Raw genomic sequence first — 16,837 nt, 5'->3', positions numbered from 1 at the left:
CTGCATTGCACCACTGTATAATGTACTATTGCTGGGATTTGTTGTGCTCCTCTATAGCTGGTGGTATTGTGCTGTATAATGTATTGCTGGGTTTGGAGTCCTCTGTAGCCGGTGCCATTCTGTATTGATTGCTGTATAATTTTACACTTTTCATTTCACTATATTGCACACCACACTTTTTTTTTTTCTTCCACCGCTCCAAGCTTCTCCTCCTGTGGTGGACTACAATCTCAATACAAACTAGTAGTCCATCACTGGAGCCATTTTTTAAAATGTATTTTATTTTTTATCCGATTAATCGAACTTAATAATCGGCTAACTAATCGATTTGGAAAATAATCGTTAGCTGCAGCCCTAAACAATACAGACATATAATAATCGTGTCTCGCAGGGAGAAATCAAATCAAAAGCGAAAGATATCCATAATAATTGGAAAGAAAAAAAAGGAAAAAAAGATACATTTCAGTGTCCTTCCCTCACTCCTCTCCCCTCCTCCAATGGCCATGCAAAGGAGCCTCACATTCCTGGTAAGCTTCATAATTCTATATATTTTTTTTGTACTAGTGAGTTGCAGAAGAAGATATATCATTAGATGTATAACCAGGGCTTGAAAAATCCGCTCGTTTGTTAAACTGATGAGCGGTAAAAGCGTCTTAAGCGTCGCCTATGGCCAATTTTCAGTGTGGTCGTTTTTTGCGGGCGCGCGTAATTGTAAGGCTTGACATGTTTGGTGTCTATTTACGTGACTTCCCCCCCCCCCCCAGCGGTGATTATATACCTCCAAAAGAAAGCTCTATCTGTCCCCAAACATTTTTAACATAAATTGCAAGGCCGTAGTCCAGTCATGCTTACTGGGGACATTTTGACTGACTGGTGAGACACCCTAACATTTTTCAAGCCCTGTGTATAAGGTTCCATTCTGACCAAGGAATCAAAGGCTTCAAAAATATCTTCATCAAGGAATAACATGTGGCTCTGTTGGTGAACCAGGACTTGTCCTTTGGGTCAAGCTACTATTGGCTCTGTCCCTACCCTGAAGGATTTATCCTTACATCTTGGTTATCTGTCATGGAGGAGGAGTGGGAATTCTGGGATTACACTTTGTGACAATCTTGTTTCCTTGACTTTACCATGACGGCCATTATCCCATCGAACACCATAAGTAGGTTCTATTCAAAAGCTGAAGCGAGGGTGGCGTGATGCTTTTAATCTGTGTATTTCCTTTCCCATCAATTGGGAGGAGCAGTCTCTCAGTTGGCTGGTGGAGTCCTGGAAACAAGATTACCTTTAAGAGTAATCCCGCACTCACTCTAAAGCACAATATACTAGCTTTCTACATAATACTCTGTTTAAGGCCCTATATACGGTACCTTGTTATACGCTCTACCACATTGTTTTGCCCTAAGGCCCATACATCAGTTTTAGTATGACACTATAAGCAGCCGTGGTTCTGTGAACCCGACTTTGTGTCAAATTGTACCTAGCCTAAAACTGTTGAGCTTTGTGCCATTTTGGTGTAGGTTCACATACTTCACCTATAGAGTACTTCCAAAACTACCAACAGATGAGACTAGGGATGCACCGATATATGGGCCGAAAGTGGCACTTTTGGCATAATGCCGAAAGTGCAATTTTCCTGCCGATACATCAGCGCATCCGTGCTTTCTATCCTCCCCGCTGGGCGCTGCTCTGTGTCCCAGCAGGGAGGAGAGAAACTGTAATGGCCGAGCGCTGTGAGAGGACGGCGTCTCCCCCCACACCGCTCAGCCTCCTATCACAGTCCGGTACAACGCTGTGTGGGGGCGGAGACAGGCCGCGCTGTCACAGAAGGCTGAGCTCTCCTCCGTACACCGCTTGCTCAGCCTCCTGTGATAGCGTGTCAGAGAGGAGAGCGAGGTACAAGCAGTCCGGGATCAGTGATCGCTGAGTGTGTGTACATAATTGAGGACATGGTATGGTTACTATATCCTCAATTGTGAATGTACCAAACGGTCAGTACTTTGCTTAAGGTTAGAAAATGCACAGGGTAAAATATATATTGGTTGTGCTGCATGCATTACAAAGCTGCTCATTCGTTCTGCTTGTAAAATAGCTGCTGAATGCAAAATGTTATTTTAGAACACATTAAAAACTTCCTAACAGTGGGGTTTTATTAAAGTAAAAGCCAAATCTTTATTTTTTTTTAGTTTTGGATAGAGGGAAAGTTATAAACCCTGTAAGCTTCTTTTTTTTTTTTCTTCAAATAAGTTTTTATTTGAGATAATAGGTAACAAAGCATGTCATTCACAGTAGTTCAATGTACAAGAAAACATTGCATTGACGGATGGGATCCTGGAATCTGGTGTCCCCAAGCATAGGGGCTTTCAGGCAGGTTAAGGCTGGGCACACACCTTACAACCATCGCAAGACTTTTGTCTTGCGATGGTTGTAAGGTACTTAAAAAAAACGTACGATCTGCCCATCTTGGACAGGCAGACCGTACTTGCGATGATCGCAAGCCGCGCCCCCCTGAGGGGCAGGATTCCGACGACCGCAATGCCGAACATGCTACACACCCACCGAACATCGTACGGTGCTCGACGGGTTTTCGAACATGTTCGTAAGTTAAAAGTCGTGCGACCTTACAGTAGTAGAGGTCGCACGGCTTCCACCCACCTTACGATAATCGTACGATCGCGGGATTACCCGCCATTATCGTAAGGTGTTTGGGCAGATCAGTAAGTATATCAGGTGTAAGCTTTTTTTTTTTTATGCCACCTGTGTGGTATTGGGGAGATTTCTCTTCACGTCTTGTCCAATAGTCACAACAGGAAGCGAGAGGAAATCATGTCAAAGTGAGGGAAATCCTGGCAGCGTCACCAGGACTAATGTCCACATTGGAAGATTTCTCATCTATTGCCCAAAATGTTGTGATTTTTCTTTCACTTTCAGTGAAATTAGTCACCAAGACAAATAGGGAGGGAGGACACAGCAATAAAAACATGACGGGTGTTATAATCCCTCTCCAATCTATCCAATACTAAAAAAAGATTTTGGGTTTGGTTGTACATTAACCGCCTCCCGGCCGGCAGTTGTGCATGAACGGCCGGCCGGGAGCTTCCTGGAGGTGAGCGGCCCCCGCCCACTCAAGTGCGCGAGCAGGAAACTGCCCAAATTTAAAAACAGGCAGCGATCGATGCCTGTTTACATACAAGCGGCCGGCGGATCACTTGCATAAGGTGCCGATTGTGCACCCCCCCATCTCCGTCCGCAGCGCCCCCCCCCCCCTCTGCTGGTCCCGAGCTCCGCTCTGCCCGGTGCGAGCCCGAGACCAGCATGGTGGCTCTGTGACACGGGATCAGAGGAGTTCAACACACAATCTCCCTGTGATCCCCTCTCCGGTGTCAGAATGCGAAAGTGATGTATATTATATAATTTCTGCATTCTTGTGTCACTCTCAAGCTTCTTTGGGGGTCCCTAGGTCTTGGGGACCCCTGATGTCACCATAAAGAGGACATGTTGCATATTTTTGCTATCACATAGAGGATTTCTTAGCCTCCTATGTGATAACAATAAAGTTAGGTGAAAAACTAAATAAATAGTCACACATGAGAGCAATAAGTGAGAGCAATAATTCTAGGCCCATCAATCAGTGATAACACTAAACTGATGAGCGGTAAAAGCTTTTTAAGCGTCGCTAATGGCCAATTTTGGGTATGATAGTTTTTTTGCGATTTTGCGGGCGCACGCAATTTTAAGGCTTGACATGTTTGGTGTCTATTTACCCGACGTTACAATCCATGTACTGGCTTAAGCAGGGGGACGTAGGAGAGCTCAGCCTCCTGTGACAGCGCTGTCTCCGCCCCCACACCGCTCTGCCGGACTGTGATAGGCGGCTGAGCGTTGTGGGAGGAGAGACGCCGGCTGCTCACAGCGCTCTTGTCCTGCAGGGCTCGGCCGGCTGTCACTTTCTTTTCTCCCCGCTGGAACAGGGCCCAGAGGGCAGAATAGAAACCAGGGATGCGCCGATGTATCGGCCGAAACATGGCTCTTTTTTCCCCCCCAGTTTTGACTGTGGTATCTTATGTGCCCCCCCTATATATTGTTCCTAGAGTCGCCACTGCACAGGGACCATGGGGACGAAAAGTAGCCCCCCTCCAGAAGGAAGGAAGAAAGGTGTCAGCAACAACTATTCTCATCATTGTATCTTGTTTGTTTAAGCATATTTGCATTTTTGCTGTTGATAATTGGGGTCTCGGAGGTCGCTGACATCTGTGTCAGAAATCTCCTTGCAGACCTGCACATCTTTCTTCTCTCTGTACAGACTAAAGATGTTGAAGAATCTTCTCATCATTGGGCAAATAATTGCTGAACTTACCTGCTCGCGTCCACATTGTTGCTACATAACATCAGCAATCCAGTAAATTTGAGGCTACAACCAGAGGGAGGTCAAAGCTGAGACACACGACTGCTCCACAATTCATTGGAAGAACCTAGAACTAGGTCATTGTTGGGTATCTATTGGCCATCCACATCTGATGTCTCCCAGCGGTGATTTCAGCAAATAATGTGGAATTGTTCAAGAAACTTTTGGACGATTTCTTAAGGGACCGTAATATACAGGGGTACGGGTACTCCTAGAATGAGATCCTAATAGGTTGGACTTGATGGACTAATGTCTTTATTCAACCTCAAATACTATGTAACTGTGTAAGATGCCTGGTCTCCTACCATGCATGCCAAGCTGGCCATAATACTACTGTGGCAGCAGACAAAATGGCCCACGGTTTAAATCATTTGTTTTTTTGTATCTACACATATGATCCTTTGACTTCTGTCCTACAGAAAATGCTGATGGCAGAATCTTGTGACTTAGGTCCCCCTCCCCCTTCTCTCAAAACTGTAATAGTAATCAGTCATGAGTTTATGACAAAAGGTTGTGACAGGATACATAAGCCATAAATGGTAAAATTGCAAATGCTGATTGCCTTAGAGCTGTATAAGGAATAAGACGTATAGGAAATATGTGTATTGGAAATGTGTCATGTGACGTAATTGTTGTTATATATATTTTGTGACCAGCCCTTAAGGGGCACCCAGGATTTTGGAGACAGAAGTCCCCTGGGTCAAAAATCTGCGCAGAGAATAAAGAAGATTTGTATTCCTGAAGTCTGTGTCCGGAGTCCATTGCTGGTTTCCCAAAAGGTATTTCCCGCTACACTACGAGTGACTGGTGTTCCTTACATTCAGTAAAACTCAGTCATGCTGAAAAGCGGTGCATGTCTGGACACAGCTGAAGAACTCTGCTTCAGAGAGTCAAATGCTATGGCCCATTTCAGGTGAGCGGTGCGATTAGAACCGTCTGTTAGTATTTGAGGGAGACCCGATTGGATGCCCCAATGTAAGTCTATGGATCCATGCACAGATCCCCTCCTGACCGGACAGTGTGAAAGGGGCCTAAGGGGTGTATTTGTGAACAATTTGCCATTTGCCCTAATTGTGTACATTTGTTCTGTTCAAATGGAGCAAAATCAAATATTATTAGCAATAGGGATGGGCTCACATTTGGACTGTACCCAGTCTGAATCTGAGCTCCTCTAGTGTTTAGAGGAGTTCAGGTTCGGACGGGTACACTCCCAGGAAGGATGGAAGCTCTTTACACTGCTGTCCAATCAGCTGTGGATGATAATTTCCCGCATGCAGCTACACGTAAGCAAACCCCCTCTTGGCCACAGCTCATTGGACAGCAGCGGAAAGAGCTTATTCATTCATCGACCTTATATGGTCACGTGGCTATATTTGGTCAATGACATTCATTTAATACGGCCGTGTGACCAAAGAAGGCCAATGTCATCAGCACAGGCTTCCTGTCCCTTTGTTTATACTCATCTGTGGGGTGAGGAATATTCTGGCCTGCAGCAGATTACGCTGGTGGCCCCATGGTACTTCCGGGTTCAGTGGAGTTCAGGTCCAGAGCAGGTTTGAACCTGAGCTCATCTCAATTTGGCATATTTTCTTTCCAAGTTAAATGTCATATCAGGAGAATACTGAATTACAGCCACTAGATGGAGCTGAGGAGCATAGGAAAATCAGGCCAGAAATTAGATCAGGATTATAATGCCTGCCAGGTAGATTCAACCCTCTTTTTGCCCCAGTGAGCTTTGTCATCAAGAGAGAAAGTAATGTATTCTGACTACGATTGTTGTGCTAGTGACTTATCCCTTGCTGAGACCTCTATGCCTGGCTTGTATAAGCAGATACAATCACTGAGGACAATCATTGTCAGATAGCTGAACTCACCAATACCTTTTCATCCACAAGGGTTGCTTTATTCTGTACATCAGACAACAGGATAACAGCAGGTAAATGATTGCGGTGTTATGCGGTCAAAAGACGATACTTTCGTAGCGTACTATGCAGAGTACATGTGTCCCTGTTACATGTGGCCTGTTAGCTGCATCCATGACACAGGAAGTACTATACCCAAGAAGTAGGGTGGAGCATTAGATTCAAAGGAATCGTGTCATATATCAGGAAAAGGAACATAGAAAACAAGTAGATTACCACAAAGGGTCACTAGACGGCAGCATGTGAACTAAATATAAAACAGCCATAGAAAAATGATTCTAAGGAAATAACTATATAAATTCTTATCTACTAAACTTCTATTCCACATTGGGGTGGCACATAATGAGAAATCCAAAGTTGGTTTCAGTTGTCACCAGAAGAAGGGTAAGAGTAAATCCTTCAATGGGGACACCGATTCTGGTGACAACTGTCTAAAAGGAGACACAGATAGCAAAATAAAAAATAACCGACAGGGTTTTAACCCCTCCTGACTCCATCCAAGACTACAAACAAGTTTGGGCTATACATACACGTTATATATATATAATTTTATTTCTCCATTGTAGGATGAAAACATCATCAAAATCATCTGAATATTATATTATTATGAATCACAAAAGAAAACGAAATCACCAGAAGCAATTCTTTAACAGATAACGCCATCCAAAAATAATGGTTTCATTTTGGGAGGACACAGGAGGGTTCCCGCAATTGGCAGACACTTTCTACTGATGTTTCCTAAAGAGAAGTTCTACCTTTCCTTCACTTACATCCTGTCCCCACCGATCTTCTCAATGGTTAAAAGACAAAGGTACCGAAATTAATGTTGTCACTCTAAATTGTCTCCACTTCCCCAAGTCAGAACATTTTTTTATGTAGCTGGAGGACGGGGTGATTGAGCACATAATGGAGAAGCAGAGAAAAGGGGCTCAAACCCTTTACCCCATCTCCATAGAGGTCAGAGACAACGTAATCCTCTTTGATAAGCAGGGTCATCCCTACAATGAGGCAGCCTGAGGCTTTTGCTGGGGGCGGCCGTGTGGTGGGTGGCGTGGCAGGGGTCGGCCACAGCATCCCAGGTTCCTAGGAGTTCTTAGCAATCTGTGGCACTCTGTGCAGGTTCCCACCCAGCTCATTGACATCAGTTGCCAGGAGCTGAGCAGGAAGCACTGGCTTGCATCCCACTGAGCTCCTGGCAACCACTGACAGATCAGTGAGCTCGGTGGGACGCCAGACAGAGATTCCTGCTCAGCTCCTGGCAACTGGTGACGTCAATGAGCTGGAAAGCAAGCTGGGTGGGAAGTCCGGTGTCTGCACCACCCCTTGCCCCAAACCTGCCACTCACCCCCCCAAGTTCCATGCTGTTTGGGTTTTGTCCTTAGGACTGCATGTGGCACTAGGCACAACATTTGAATTGGCATGGTAACCCTTGTCTCAGTTGTGGGCAGGGCACAACATTCATTTTCGGGAGGGATCACAAACTAATGCCTCCCCATGATGCCAACCTTGAACTATAGCCAATTTTGGGCAGAAGCTCAGTAGAATATTGGTAGTTTTTAAGATTATAGGAGAAAACTGGTACCCCCATCACACAAAAACGAGGAGAAAACAGATTCTTGGTGGGAATTGTATTCAGGACCCCAGCTAAAAGTATAAAACTATAGAGCATCCATGCTGGATGGGAATGTCATTGATAGCATTGTAACAATCGTACTGTCAGATGGTGGAGGTCCCATGGGGTAAAACCCAACTGAACAGTATGGTGGCCTTGGCACTCTTGTATTGTATTGAACATGTTAAGCAAGCTATAATTTTAATTTAAACTAAAGCGGTGTGCAAAACTATAACATGGAGAGTAGGCATCATGAAGTGCAAGATTGTGACAGGTTATTACAGCCAACCTGATAAGAGACCCACCGAGGGCCCAAGAAATGTCTCATCTTTCTGGGATATAGGAGAATAATGCAATGCTCATGACCTGAATAAGTGATCATTAGGCCCAAGTGCTCTAATGTGTTCAGTTGCTTTGAAAGCAATTTGGTTATGGCACAAAGGGTCCAATCTGGAAACTTACAGTACCTACTAATTACTTTTCTTGATAAATACTTTTTACTACACTGAGAAGTGTGGTGGACCCAAGGCCTCTGAGGGAAGATACCCCCACTGAGATTGTTGAGAGCCTGCAGTAGTGAACGCCTGCGTTTGCCTTCCTGTATCCACCCAAAATGTGCTAGATTGTTGCTTAACTTTTATTCATTTTTGATCGTGATCATTTTTAGCAGGCAGAACATTCTGTTACAGGTGTACCATAGATCTGAACTTCACAAAATGTGAGATATGCTGTTTTCCCAGGTAGGACAATGTTCACATATTGGCCTTTCATATCGAAGCACTGGAAAGTCAGAGTGGTACCCAGTGGTATTGCTGTGATCTGAGCACATCTGGAAAAAATAATAATCAGTAAACAGATATTTGTTGCATCAAGAAGGGAAGAGAGAGATGAGGGGAAAGGAAGAAAAGTTGGCGATAGATGTGGAAAAGGAGATGAGAAAGGGAAGAGTACAGAAAAGAAAGACTAGAAAAAAGAAAAGGAGAAGAAGGCTTTGTTTGCATTAGGAAGGGAAGGGACTGAAGAATTCTAGGAAAAAAAAAAGTAGAAGAAAAAGAAGGATATGGAAGTGAAGAGGAATGACTAAGACTAAGAAGAAAAAAAAATATGAAAAAGAAGACTATGAAAGAGTAAAGGGGACACACACACACACACAACAACTGGAATAAGAGACGTAGTAGAAGGAGGATATCAAAGAGTAGAGGAGGAGGCAAAACAAGAATAGGTAAAAGGGAAGTGGAAGAAGAAGGATATGAATAAGGAATGGTTTTGAAAGAGCGAAAGTAGAAGAAGGATATGGAATATAGGGGACAGAAGAAGCTAAGAAAGAAGAAACATAGAATCTGAAAGGGAAGAGACAAAACAAAGAAAATAACAAAGAAAGAAGCGCTACTACCCACAGATTATAATTGCATAATTGATAAATTGGATTAAGTGTAATTCATAAAGGACATGTATGATGAAGAGTGGTAAGTGAGACAAGCTGTTCTTGTTGTCTCCCTTCTGGCTTGACAAAGAGGCACTGCCTCGAAACGCGTAGCCGCCTGACACTTCTCACTACCCAGCGAGACGGATCCTACAGCCATCCAGCTCCGTGCTCGCTCCCTCACGAACATTCACCATCCACTGCCTATTGACAGCGCGGCAGAGTGGCTTCCCCGACCTTTTTTACGCACAGCCGCCAGGGCTCAGCCTGGCCAGCTGAGTCTTGACAGCACCTGACACTACCAACACATTCAGTGCCTAGCCTGTTCCCAGCTGCGGCCGCCTGACGCTGTCTCCAGCCAGCGACTCCTCTCCTCGCACTCAGATTTCAGAGCAGATCTCCTCCATCGGTTGGCGCTACCATTCATTCTTTCATCACCGATTACCTACTCACCTACCACCTCCATCTAACAGTGAGTCACTTTCCACTCTACTTCATACATGTCCTTTATGAATTACACTTCATCCAACTTTGTCAATTATGAATTATAATCTGTGGGTAGTAGCGCTTCTTTCTTTGTTATTTTCTTTGTTTATTCTGCACACAGGGCTCCTCTCCTTGTTTAAGGAGCCAGCACACCCTATCCTATTACCACATACACTGAGTGGTCAGATTATTATGCCTACAAACATCAGGTGGTCATAATAATCTGGCCACTCAGTGTATATCTATTTCCATAGTAGCGTGCTTACTACATTTTCCATTTTTTACAAGAGACAAAACAAGACTAGGAAAAGGAAAAGAAGAGGGATATGGAAGAGGAGGATAGAAGAGGAAGAGGCAAGACAGACATATGGGAAGAGCAGTAGAAAGGAAAGAATGGAGAATGAAGTGGTAAAAAGAAATGAGAAATGAAAAGTAGGAGGGGTCTTGGGGAGGTGAAAGCTCACCTTGCATTATTGTTCCCGTTGTTGGTTAGTGAACCTCCAATAAGAATTTCTGCTCCATTAATGTACTCTGCACAGCAGTCACCTCTGTTGGTGATCGTTATGTGGGATATTTTATAGCTTGCCAATAAATCCAATCTCCACCAGGGTGACGCCTCATATTTACTAGAGAAGCAAGACCTGTAGGCGTAGATGGGATCCGAATTTCCATCTATAGCATTCATTCCCAAGCTTAAAAATTCTAAACTTGAGGACTGGGTTGCTCGGCCCTGAAGGGCGAGATTATCTGATTGAAAAGAGAATAATGTATCATAGAGAATCCAGGCATTGGTATGAATGTTTGGGTGGTCTTACTGCTAAAATACAGCTAAGATCATTTCAACTGACCATTAATCATCGTTTCACTACGTCAATAAAAGTCAATGAAGGTGTTACTGGATAAGGATCCTTCAAGAAGGTGTGCTGGTGACATATTTTACTTCTGAGTGGTGACACAAGGACGTAAATATTCACAGGGCTCAGTGAAATGGTGTCAGTGCATTGAGGAAGTCCCTCCTATGGGCATCTTCATTGAGTAAGTTTACAGACGTCTAGAGGGATATGGTTATTAGGAGCGGGATAGAACTTATGGAAATTCCATATAGAAACACAGATTTACTTTTAATTTTTGAACATAGAGGCCCTTTATGTGCAATCAGTTTTAGTTTTTTTTATTGGAAGAACGGTCCAGAGGCCTTGCGGCTCTTAGAAGGACAGAGAGGACGCTCTTAGACCCAAATAAAATCTTTGCACAGAAAGAATGGAAGAAGGGATGACTTGTAACCAGAAACCACAGCAGAACCACCAGTGTGAGTGTCCAGCTGGAGTGGAGCTGAGGGTTCGGTGTGTGATACCAGGGCCATCCATGTGATGAGGCAGCCTGATGGGGTTGCCTCAGGCGGCATCTCATTTCGTCATGTGCCGCTCCCTTTCCGGTCACAGCGCCCCAGGTTGCTAAGAGATCTAAGTGGTTGTTTTTTATGTTTATTTAAGTTACCTTAGTAAGTGTTTTCCTATAGGCTCCCAGCAGGGCCGGCCTTAGGCCTTTAGGCGCCCTGTGCGAGAAAGCTTTACAGCGCCCCTCAGTGGCCACACCCTTTAGTGGCCACGCCCCCGTAACCACACCCATTTCCCCCAATATATGCACCATTTAAAGACTCCTATTTTGTTAAGCCGCAAAGAAACATATTAAAAAGTGTGATAAAAATAAAACTTTTATTCAAAGGTATTAAACTTGTAGGCACAATAGAAGTATTCTTATCAAATAAAACAACAGAAGGTAAACAATAAATGTCAGACTACAATAGAGTCTATAAAAATAAAGTGTCAGGTCGTCATGCTGACCCCTTTTTTCAAGTAAGTGCATCTAGAAAAGTAAAAATAAAAAACAGAACACAGACCCCGGGCTACATGTAAATGAAGCCAGGGGTCTGTATTGTATTCAGACACATAATAATAATATTTTTTTCGAGGGAGCGCTGTCATATCGGATGGCCAGCGGTGAGGGGGAGAGAAGCCGCCCACAGGACGAGCTGTGACGGCCGCACGGCGCCTTTGTTGCCATGGCGCCCTGTGCGGCCGCACGGCTCGCACACCCCTAAGGCCGGCCCTGGCTCCCAGTGGACATGTGTGGTTACCTACCTGCTTGTAACAGGATATGAGGGGACATATAGGCCACCTATACTTATGTTGAAAGTCATTTGGGCTGGTACTGGCATAGCATTGACTATGGTTATAGCAACCCATATATGTAAAGGGCTGGTACCTTCTTGGGGAAGGGGGGAGTCATAGCAATTGTATGATGTATGGGGTCCCTATATTATTTTTCAACCATCTCAATGTAGTTAATCATCATTTCTTTTTTTTTTTTACCTTTTTTTAAGCAGACAAATTGTTCCTCGTTAGGTACAGGTGTTCCAAAAACTTGAATTTCACAAAATGTGAGATATCCTGTTTTTCCACGCAGTATTACATTCACATATCGGCCCTTCATGTTAGGACAATAGAAGGTGCTAGTGCCACCCAGTTGTATAGAACCGATCTGAGCACATCTGCATACAATGAAATGAAAAAACATTGGATTAAACAAGGGAAAGTAGAAAGAGAGAAGGAGAGCAGAGAATGAAAGCAGGAGAAGAAGAAGGAGTTGAAGGAAGAGGAGGAGGAGAAGGTGAATAGGCAAGGAAAGGAGAAGGAGATAGAGGAGGAGAAAGAGAGAGAGGAGAAGGATGTAGAGGAGGAAGAGGGGGTGAAAAAGTGGAGAAAGAAGGGAGAAGGAGGAAAAGGGAGAGAAGAAAGAAAAGGAGGAAGAGGGGAAGGAGGAAGAGGGAGGGGAGAAGGAAGTAGAGGAGAAAGAGAGGAGGATAAGGAGGTCAAAGAGGAAGAGAAGGAGGAGGTACAGGAGGAAGAGGGGGATAAAAAAGTGGAGAAAGAGGGGAGAAGAAGGAGGTAAATTACGAAAAGGGAGAGAAGAAAGAAGAGGGGGAGGAGGATAAGGGAGGGGAGAAGGAAGTAGAAGAGAAAGAGGAGAGGATAAGGAGATCAAGGAGGAAGAGGGGGGGAGCAAGAGGTAGAGGAGGAAAAGGGGGAGGAAATAGAAGTAAAGCAGGAGGAAGGGAGGAGAAGGGGGTAGAGGAGGAAGAGGGAGAGGAGAAGGAAGTAGAGGGGAAAGAGGATTAAAATGAGCAGCAGGAAGAGAAAGAGATGTGGATAGGTAGGAGGAAGGGAAGGGCAAAAAGGTGAAGGAGGAAAAGTAGAGTAGGAATTGGAGTAGAAGGAGGGAGAAGATTTAGGGGTTGAGTAAGAAGGGTTTTGGAGAGGAATACGTTCACCTTGGATTATTGTTGCCATTGTTGGCCAAGGAGTCCCCAACAAGTATTTCTACTCCATTAATGTTCGCAGCACAGCAGTCTCCTCGGTTAGTGACCATAATGTGGGATATATTATATGTTTCTAACAAATCCACTCTCCACCAGGGTGAAAGCTGGCTGACACTAGAGAAGCAAGACCCCTGGTTATAGTTTGATTCCGTATTTCCGTCTATGGCGTTCATTGCAGAGCTCAAAGCGTTGTAATTAGTAGACTGAGTCGCACGGCCCTGAAGGGCGAGATTTTTATCTGGTAAAAAAGAGAACATAAAGTCATCATCCAAAATACTACGTATGGTGCTTGTATTTATTCTGTTTTTTTACAGGATCTATAAACTAAATGATAATAAACTTTTAAAAATAGATGCATAAGTATTATCAATTTACATTAAATAAGATGTACCCCAAGCCAACACTGTCTAATATATAGTGGGGTACGTTTAGAACCTCTGATTTACTAAAGGAGTAGAGTGTGCTCACTTTGCAAAGTGAATGTTTACTTAGCTTAGTTAATGAGGTGAGGTCATGCTGACGTCAATCATCCAATCATATGCACCTTTCCTTGCACATGATTGGGTATCCTTTTCAAAGCAATTAGCCACTTAGCTTCACTTCATTTACTAAGCTAAATGAAAATTCAATTTCCAAAGTGAATATTCTCCACACTAGGGATTCACCAATACCACTTTTTTAAGACCGAGTACGAGTACCGATACTTTTGATCAAGTACTCGCAGATACCAATTACCGATACTTTTTCTTAAAGGGATAGGTCACATTTTTTCTAAAGCAATACAAACTAATGCTTTAAGGTCCCTTTTTTAATATTATGATTCATGAGATGACGAGGGAGCATGACGCCGGCTTCCCGGCCAATCAGAATGCCGGGTGCTGTGTCATTACACGGTGCCCGTCTTCCGGATTTGCTAGCTTCCTGACCAATCTGGAAGCGCGCAGCGCGTCATTGCACGCTACCCGGCTTCCTGATTGGCCAGGAAGTCGGCTCCATGCTCTCTCATCACAAGTGACGAGAGAGCATGGAGCCGTTTCCTGGCCAATCAGGAAACCGGGCAGCGTGTAATGATGTGCTGCCTGGCTTCCTGATACAGGAAGTACTCGTGCTAGGTATCGGAGCATTTGGGTGAGTATGAGTACTCACCCAAATACTCAGTATCGGCACCGATACCGATACTGGTATCGGTGCATCCCTACTCCACACCATTGATACATAGTTACATAGTCTGTAAGGTTGAATAAAGACCAAGGCCCATCCAGTCCAACCTAGGTATGTGAGTGTGTGTGTATTTTTCTGGCTTTACAACTTCCCATATCCCTGTAGATTCTGCGAGAGAAGAAACTCATCCAGAAGTTTCTCGAATGTATCAATGTTATCCGCAGATACCACCACCGCCTGCGGGAGGGAATTCCAAACTTTCACTACTCTCAAAGTGAAATATCCCTTGCGAATTCTACGATTGAACCCCTTCTCTTCTAACCTCTTGTTGTGTCCCCGGGTTCTCAATACAGTTTTGGGATAAAACAGTTTATTCCTAATATTGGGGTCCCCATTGATGATTTTGAATACATCAACCCCTATGTCTCTATTTGAGATTCTTCAATTTTCTAAACATTCCAGTATAGGTAATCCTTAATTCTGACCTTCATTAAACTGGACCTGAATCTCAATCCAAAATGCTATCTGTGCATATGCAGTATCCTGAATTCCTTCCCTTGCATAGGCATTCCTGTTCTGTATCCTCATAGCTGTATACCTGCAGTGCGAGATCTAAGGCACCGCTGCCTCTGCCTGCTGGTCATTGGACATTTGGAATGAGATTTGGTGATGTCACCACTCTGCTGATCACTGTTCTCCTTGCTGGAGTGTAAGCTGTACTAGGGAACCTCCAGCGCAAAGATCTCTCTGCTTCATTCATTCTGTGGATCTGTGGTTTCTGAAGCTCTCCTGATGCTGTTTGATTATTGCTTCATTAGGGAGGCAGCTCTGATATGAGGAAAGTTCTGTCTCTATCCAAGATAGCCACCTCCACACAGAGACATGGTGCAGAGCAATACTATATTAAAGGGTGAGAGCTCCACAGGTTTGTATCAAGCCCACTAAAGGTTTATTTATAGTGAGGCCAGGTTTGAGGATAACGGCCGACATGTTTGGAGGGCTCACAACTCCCCCTCCATCAAGGCTTGAGTGCTGGAAGCTATTTGTCTATACTGGAGAGCGAGAGGTACAAACAAGTAATAGAGAGGTTGCAGGTAGCCAGTCTGACTGTCTCTCCGGGGGAGATTCAGCCTTCCTATGCCAAAACCATGTCAAAAAAGAAAAGAAAACATAGAGAATAATATTCATCTCGCCCAAAGGTGAGGGACATTAGGCAGCAACTTACTTGCAGAACTTTCACTCTCAGTCACAGGTACTCCGAGGATCTGAATTTCACACAATGTGAGATACCCTGTTTTTCCCCGCAGTAAGACATTCACGTATCGTCCCCTCATATTAGAGCAATGAAAGGTCCCAGTAGCACCCAGATGTATTGATGAAACTGTGGAACATCTGAACCCACACAAAAGCATTACAAGAAATGTGAAGATTAAAAGTTTGTTGCTCATGTTTTATATCTCAAAGAGCCAACAGAAACTGTATGCAGAACAATAGGAGAAGGATTGTGAATGTTTTTTGCACAGATTATTTAGTATTCGTTCCAATGTTTGGATTATAAAGAGGTTTTGTCATAGGATGTTGTTAAATAGAAGTTAACCACAGCTGATTATGCACAGCCCCATTGGATGAGGTGGAATTTATGTAAGCTACAGTACCTGTGACTGTGACTAAGCACCTGTGTGCATGAAACATGTCAGAGGTTTTAGTGCATCTTATGTGTTATGCTTTTATGAAAGAATAAAGAAAGAGTTCATACGTAGCTCTGTGCAGTCATCCAACTGTCCTGTATAGAAACAAACATAGTAGTAGAGCAGGTAGGTTGAGAGTATGAAGAAGATGAAGGGCAAGTTGGAAAGCAAAGTAGAAGATTGGATGGCAAGGATGAGAAAAGAGGTCAGATAGAGATATGGGAAGGAGAAGAAAGGAGGTCAGAGAACAAGAGTAGAGAAAGAGGGGGTAAGGTGGGAACAGAAGTAGAGGAAAGTAATTTAGGGGATGAGTGTAGAGAAAGGGGGTAGGAGGGAACAGAAAAAGAGGAAATAAGGGTGGGGGATGAGTGAAGAGGGGGTAAGGTGGGAAACAAGAGGAAAGGAAGGCAAGGGATGAAATAAGAGGGTAATATGAAGATAAGTAAAGGAAAGGAAGTAGGGAAGGAAACAAGGGCAGCAGATGAGAGGAGGGAAAAGGGGGGTAAGGTAGGAAGAGAAGTAGGACAAAGGATGAATGAAAAGGAAGAGGTGGTAAAGTGGGAAATAATGAGAGGAAAGGGGGGCAGGATTGAGAAAAGAGGGTGCAAGAGGGGAAGGGAAGAACAGGAAAGCAGGGCAAGGCATGAGAGAAAGAGTAGGCAAGGTGGAATGGGAAGGAAAGGAAAGAACACAGGGGATACGAGGAAGGAAAAATATGGTAAGGAGGAACGAGAAGAAGCAATATAGGAATGGAAAGAGAA

The 16,837-nt window shown here is 44.1% G+C and overlaps 1 protein-coding gene across 1 annotated transcript in view; it reads right to left on the bottom strand.

Moving 5' to 3' along the window:
• Positions 1-15,722, bottom strand: part of LOC108803518 (pentraxin fusion protein-like) — a gene marked incomplete at its 3' end in the record, with an annotated part of 21,496 nt that extends 5,774 nt beyond the window's left edge. The window contains exons 1-5 of the mRNA XM_018575353.1: positions 15,614-15,722; positions 13,180-13,465; positions 12,221-12,399; positions 10,313-10,595; positions 8,635-8,768 (exon numbers count right to left, since the gene is read on the bottom strand). Coding sequence (XP_018430855.1) covers positions 8,635-8,768; positions 10,313-10,595; positions 12,221-12,399; positions 13,180-13,465; positions 15,614-15,722 — 991 coding nt within the window. The remainder of the gene's footprint in view (positions 1-8,634; positions 8,769-10,312; positions 10,596-12,220; positions 12,400-13,179; positions 13,466-15,613) is intronic.
• Positions 15,723-16,837: the final 1,115 nt, after the last annotated feature.

This window comes from Nanorana parkeri, unplaced genomic scaffold, assembly GCF_000935625.1.
Source record: "Nanorana parkeri isolate BGI_ZX_2015 unplaced genomic scaffold, ASM93562v1 scaffold3822, whole genome shotgun sequence".
NCBI lineage: Eukaryota > Metazoa > Chordata > Amphibia > Anura > Dicroglossidae > Nanorana > Nanorana parkeri.
This window is presented reverse-complemented; position numbering and strand designations above follow the sequence as displayed.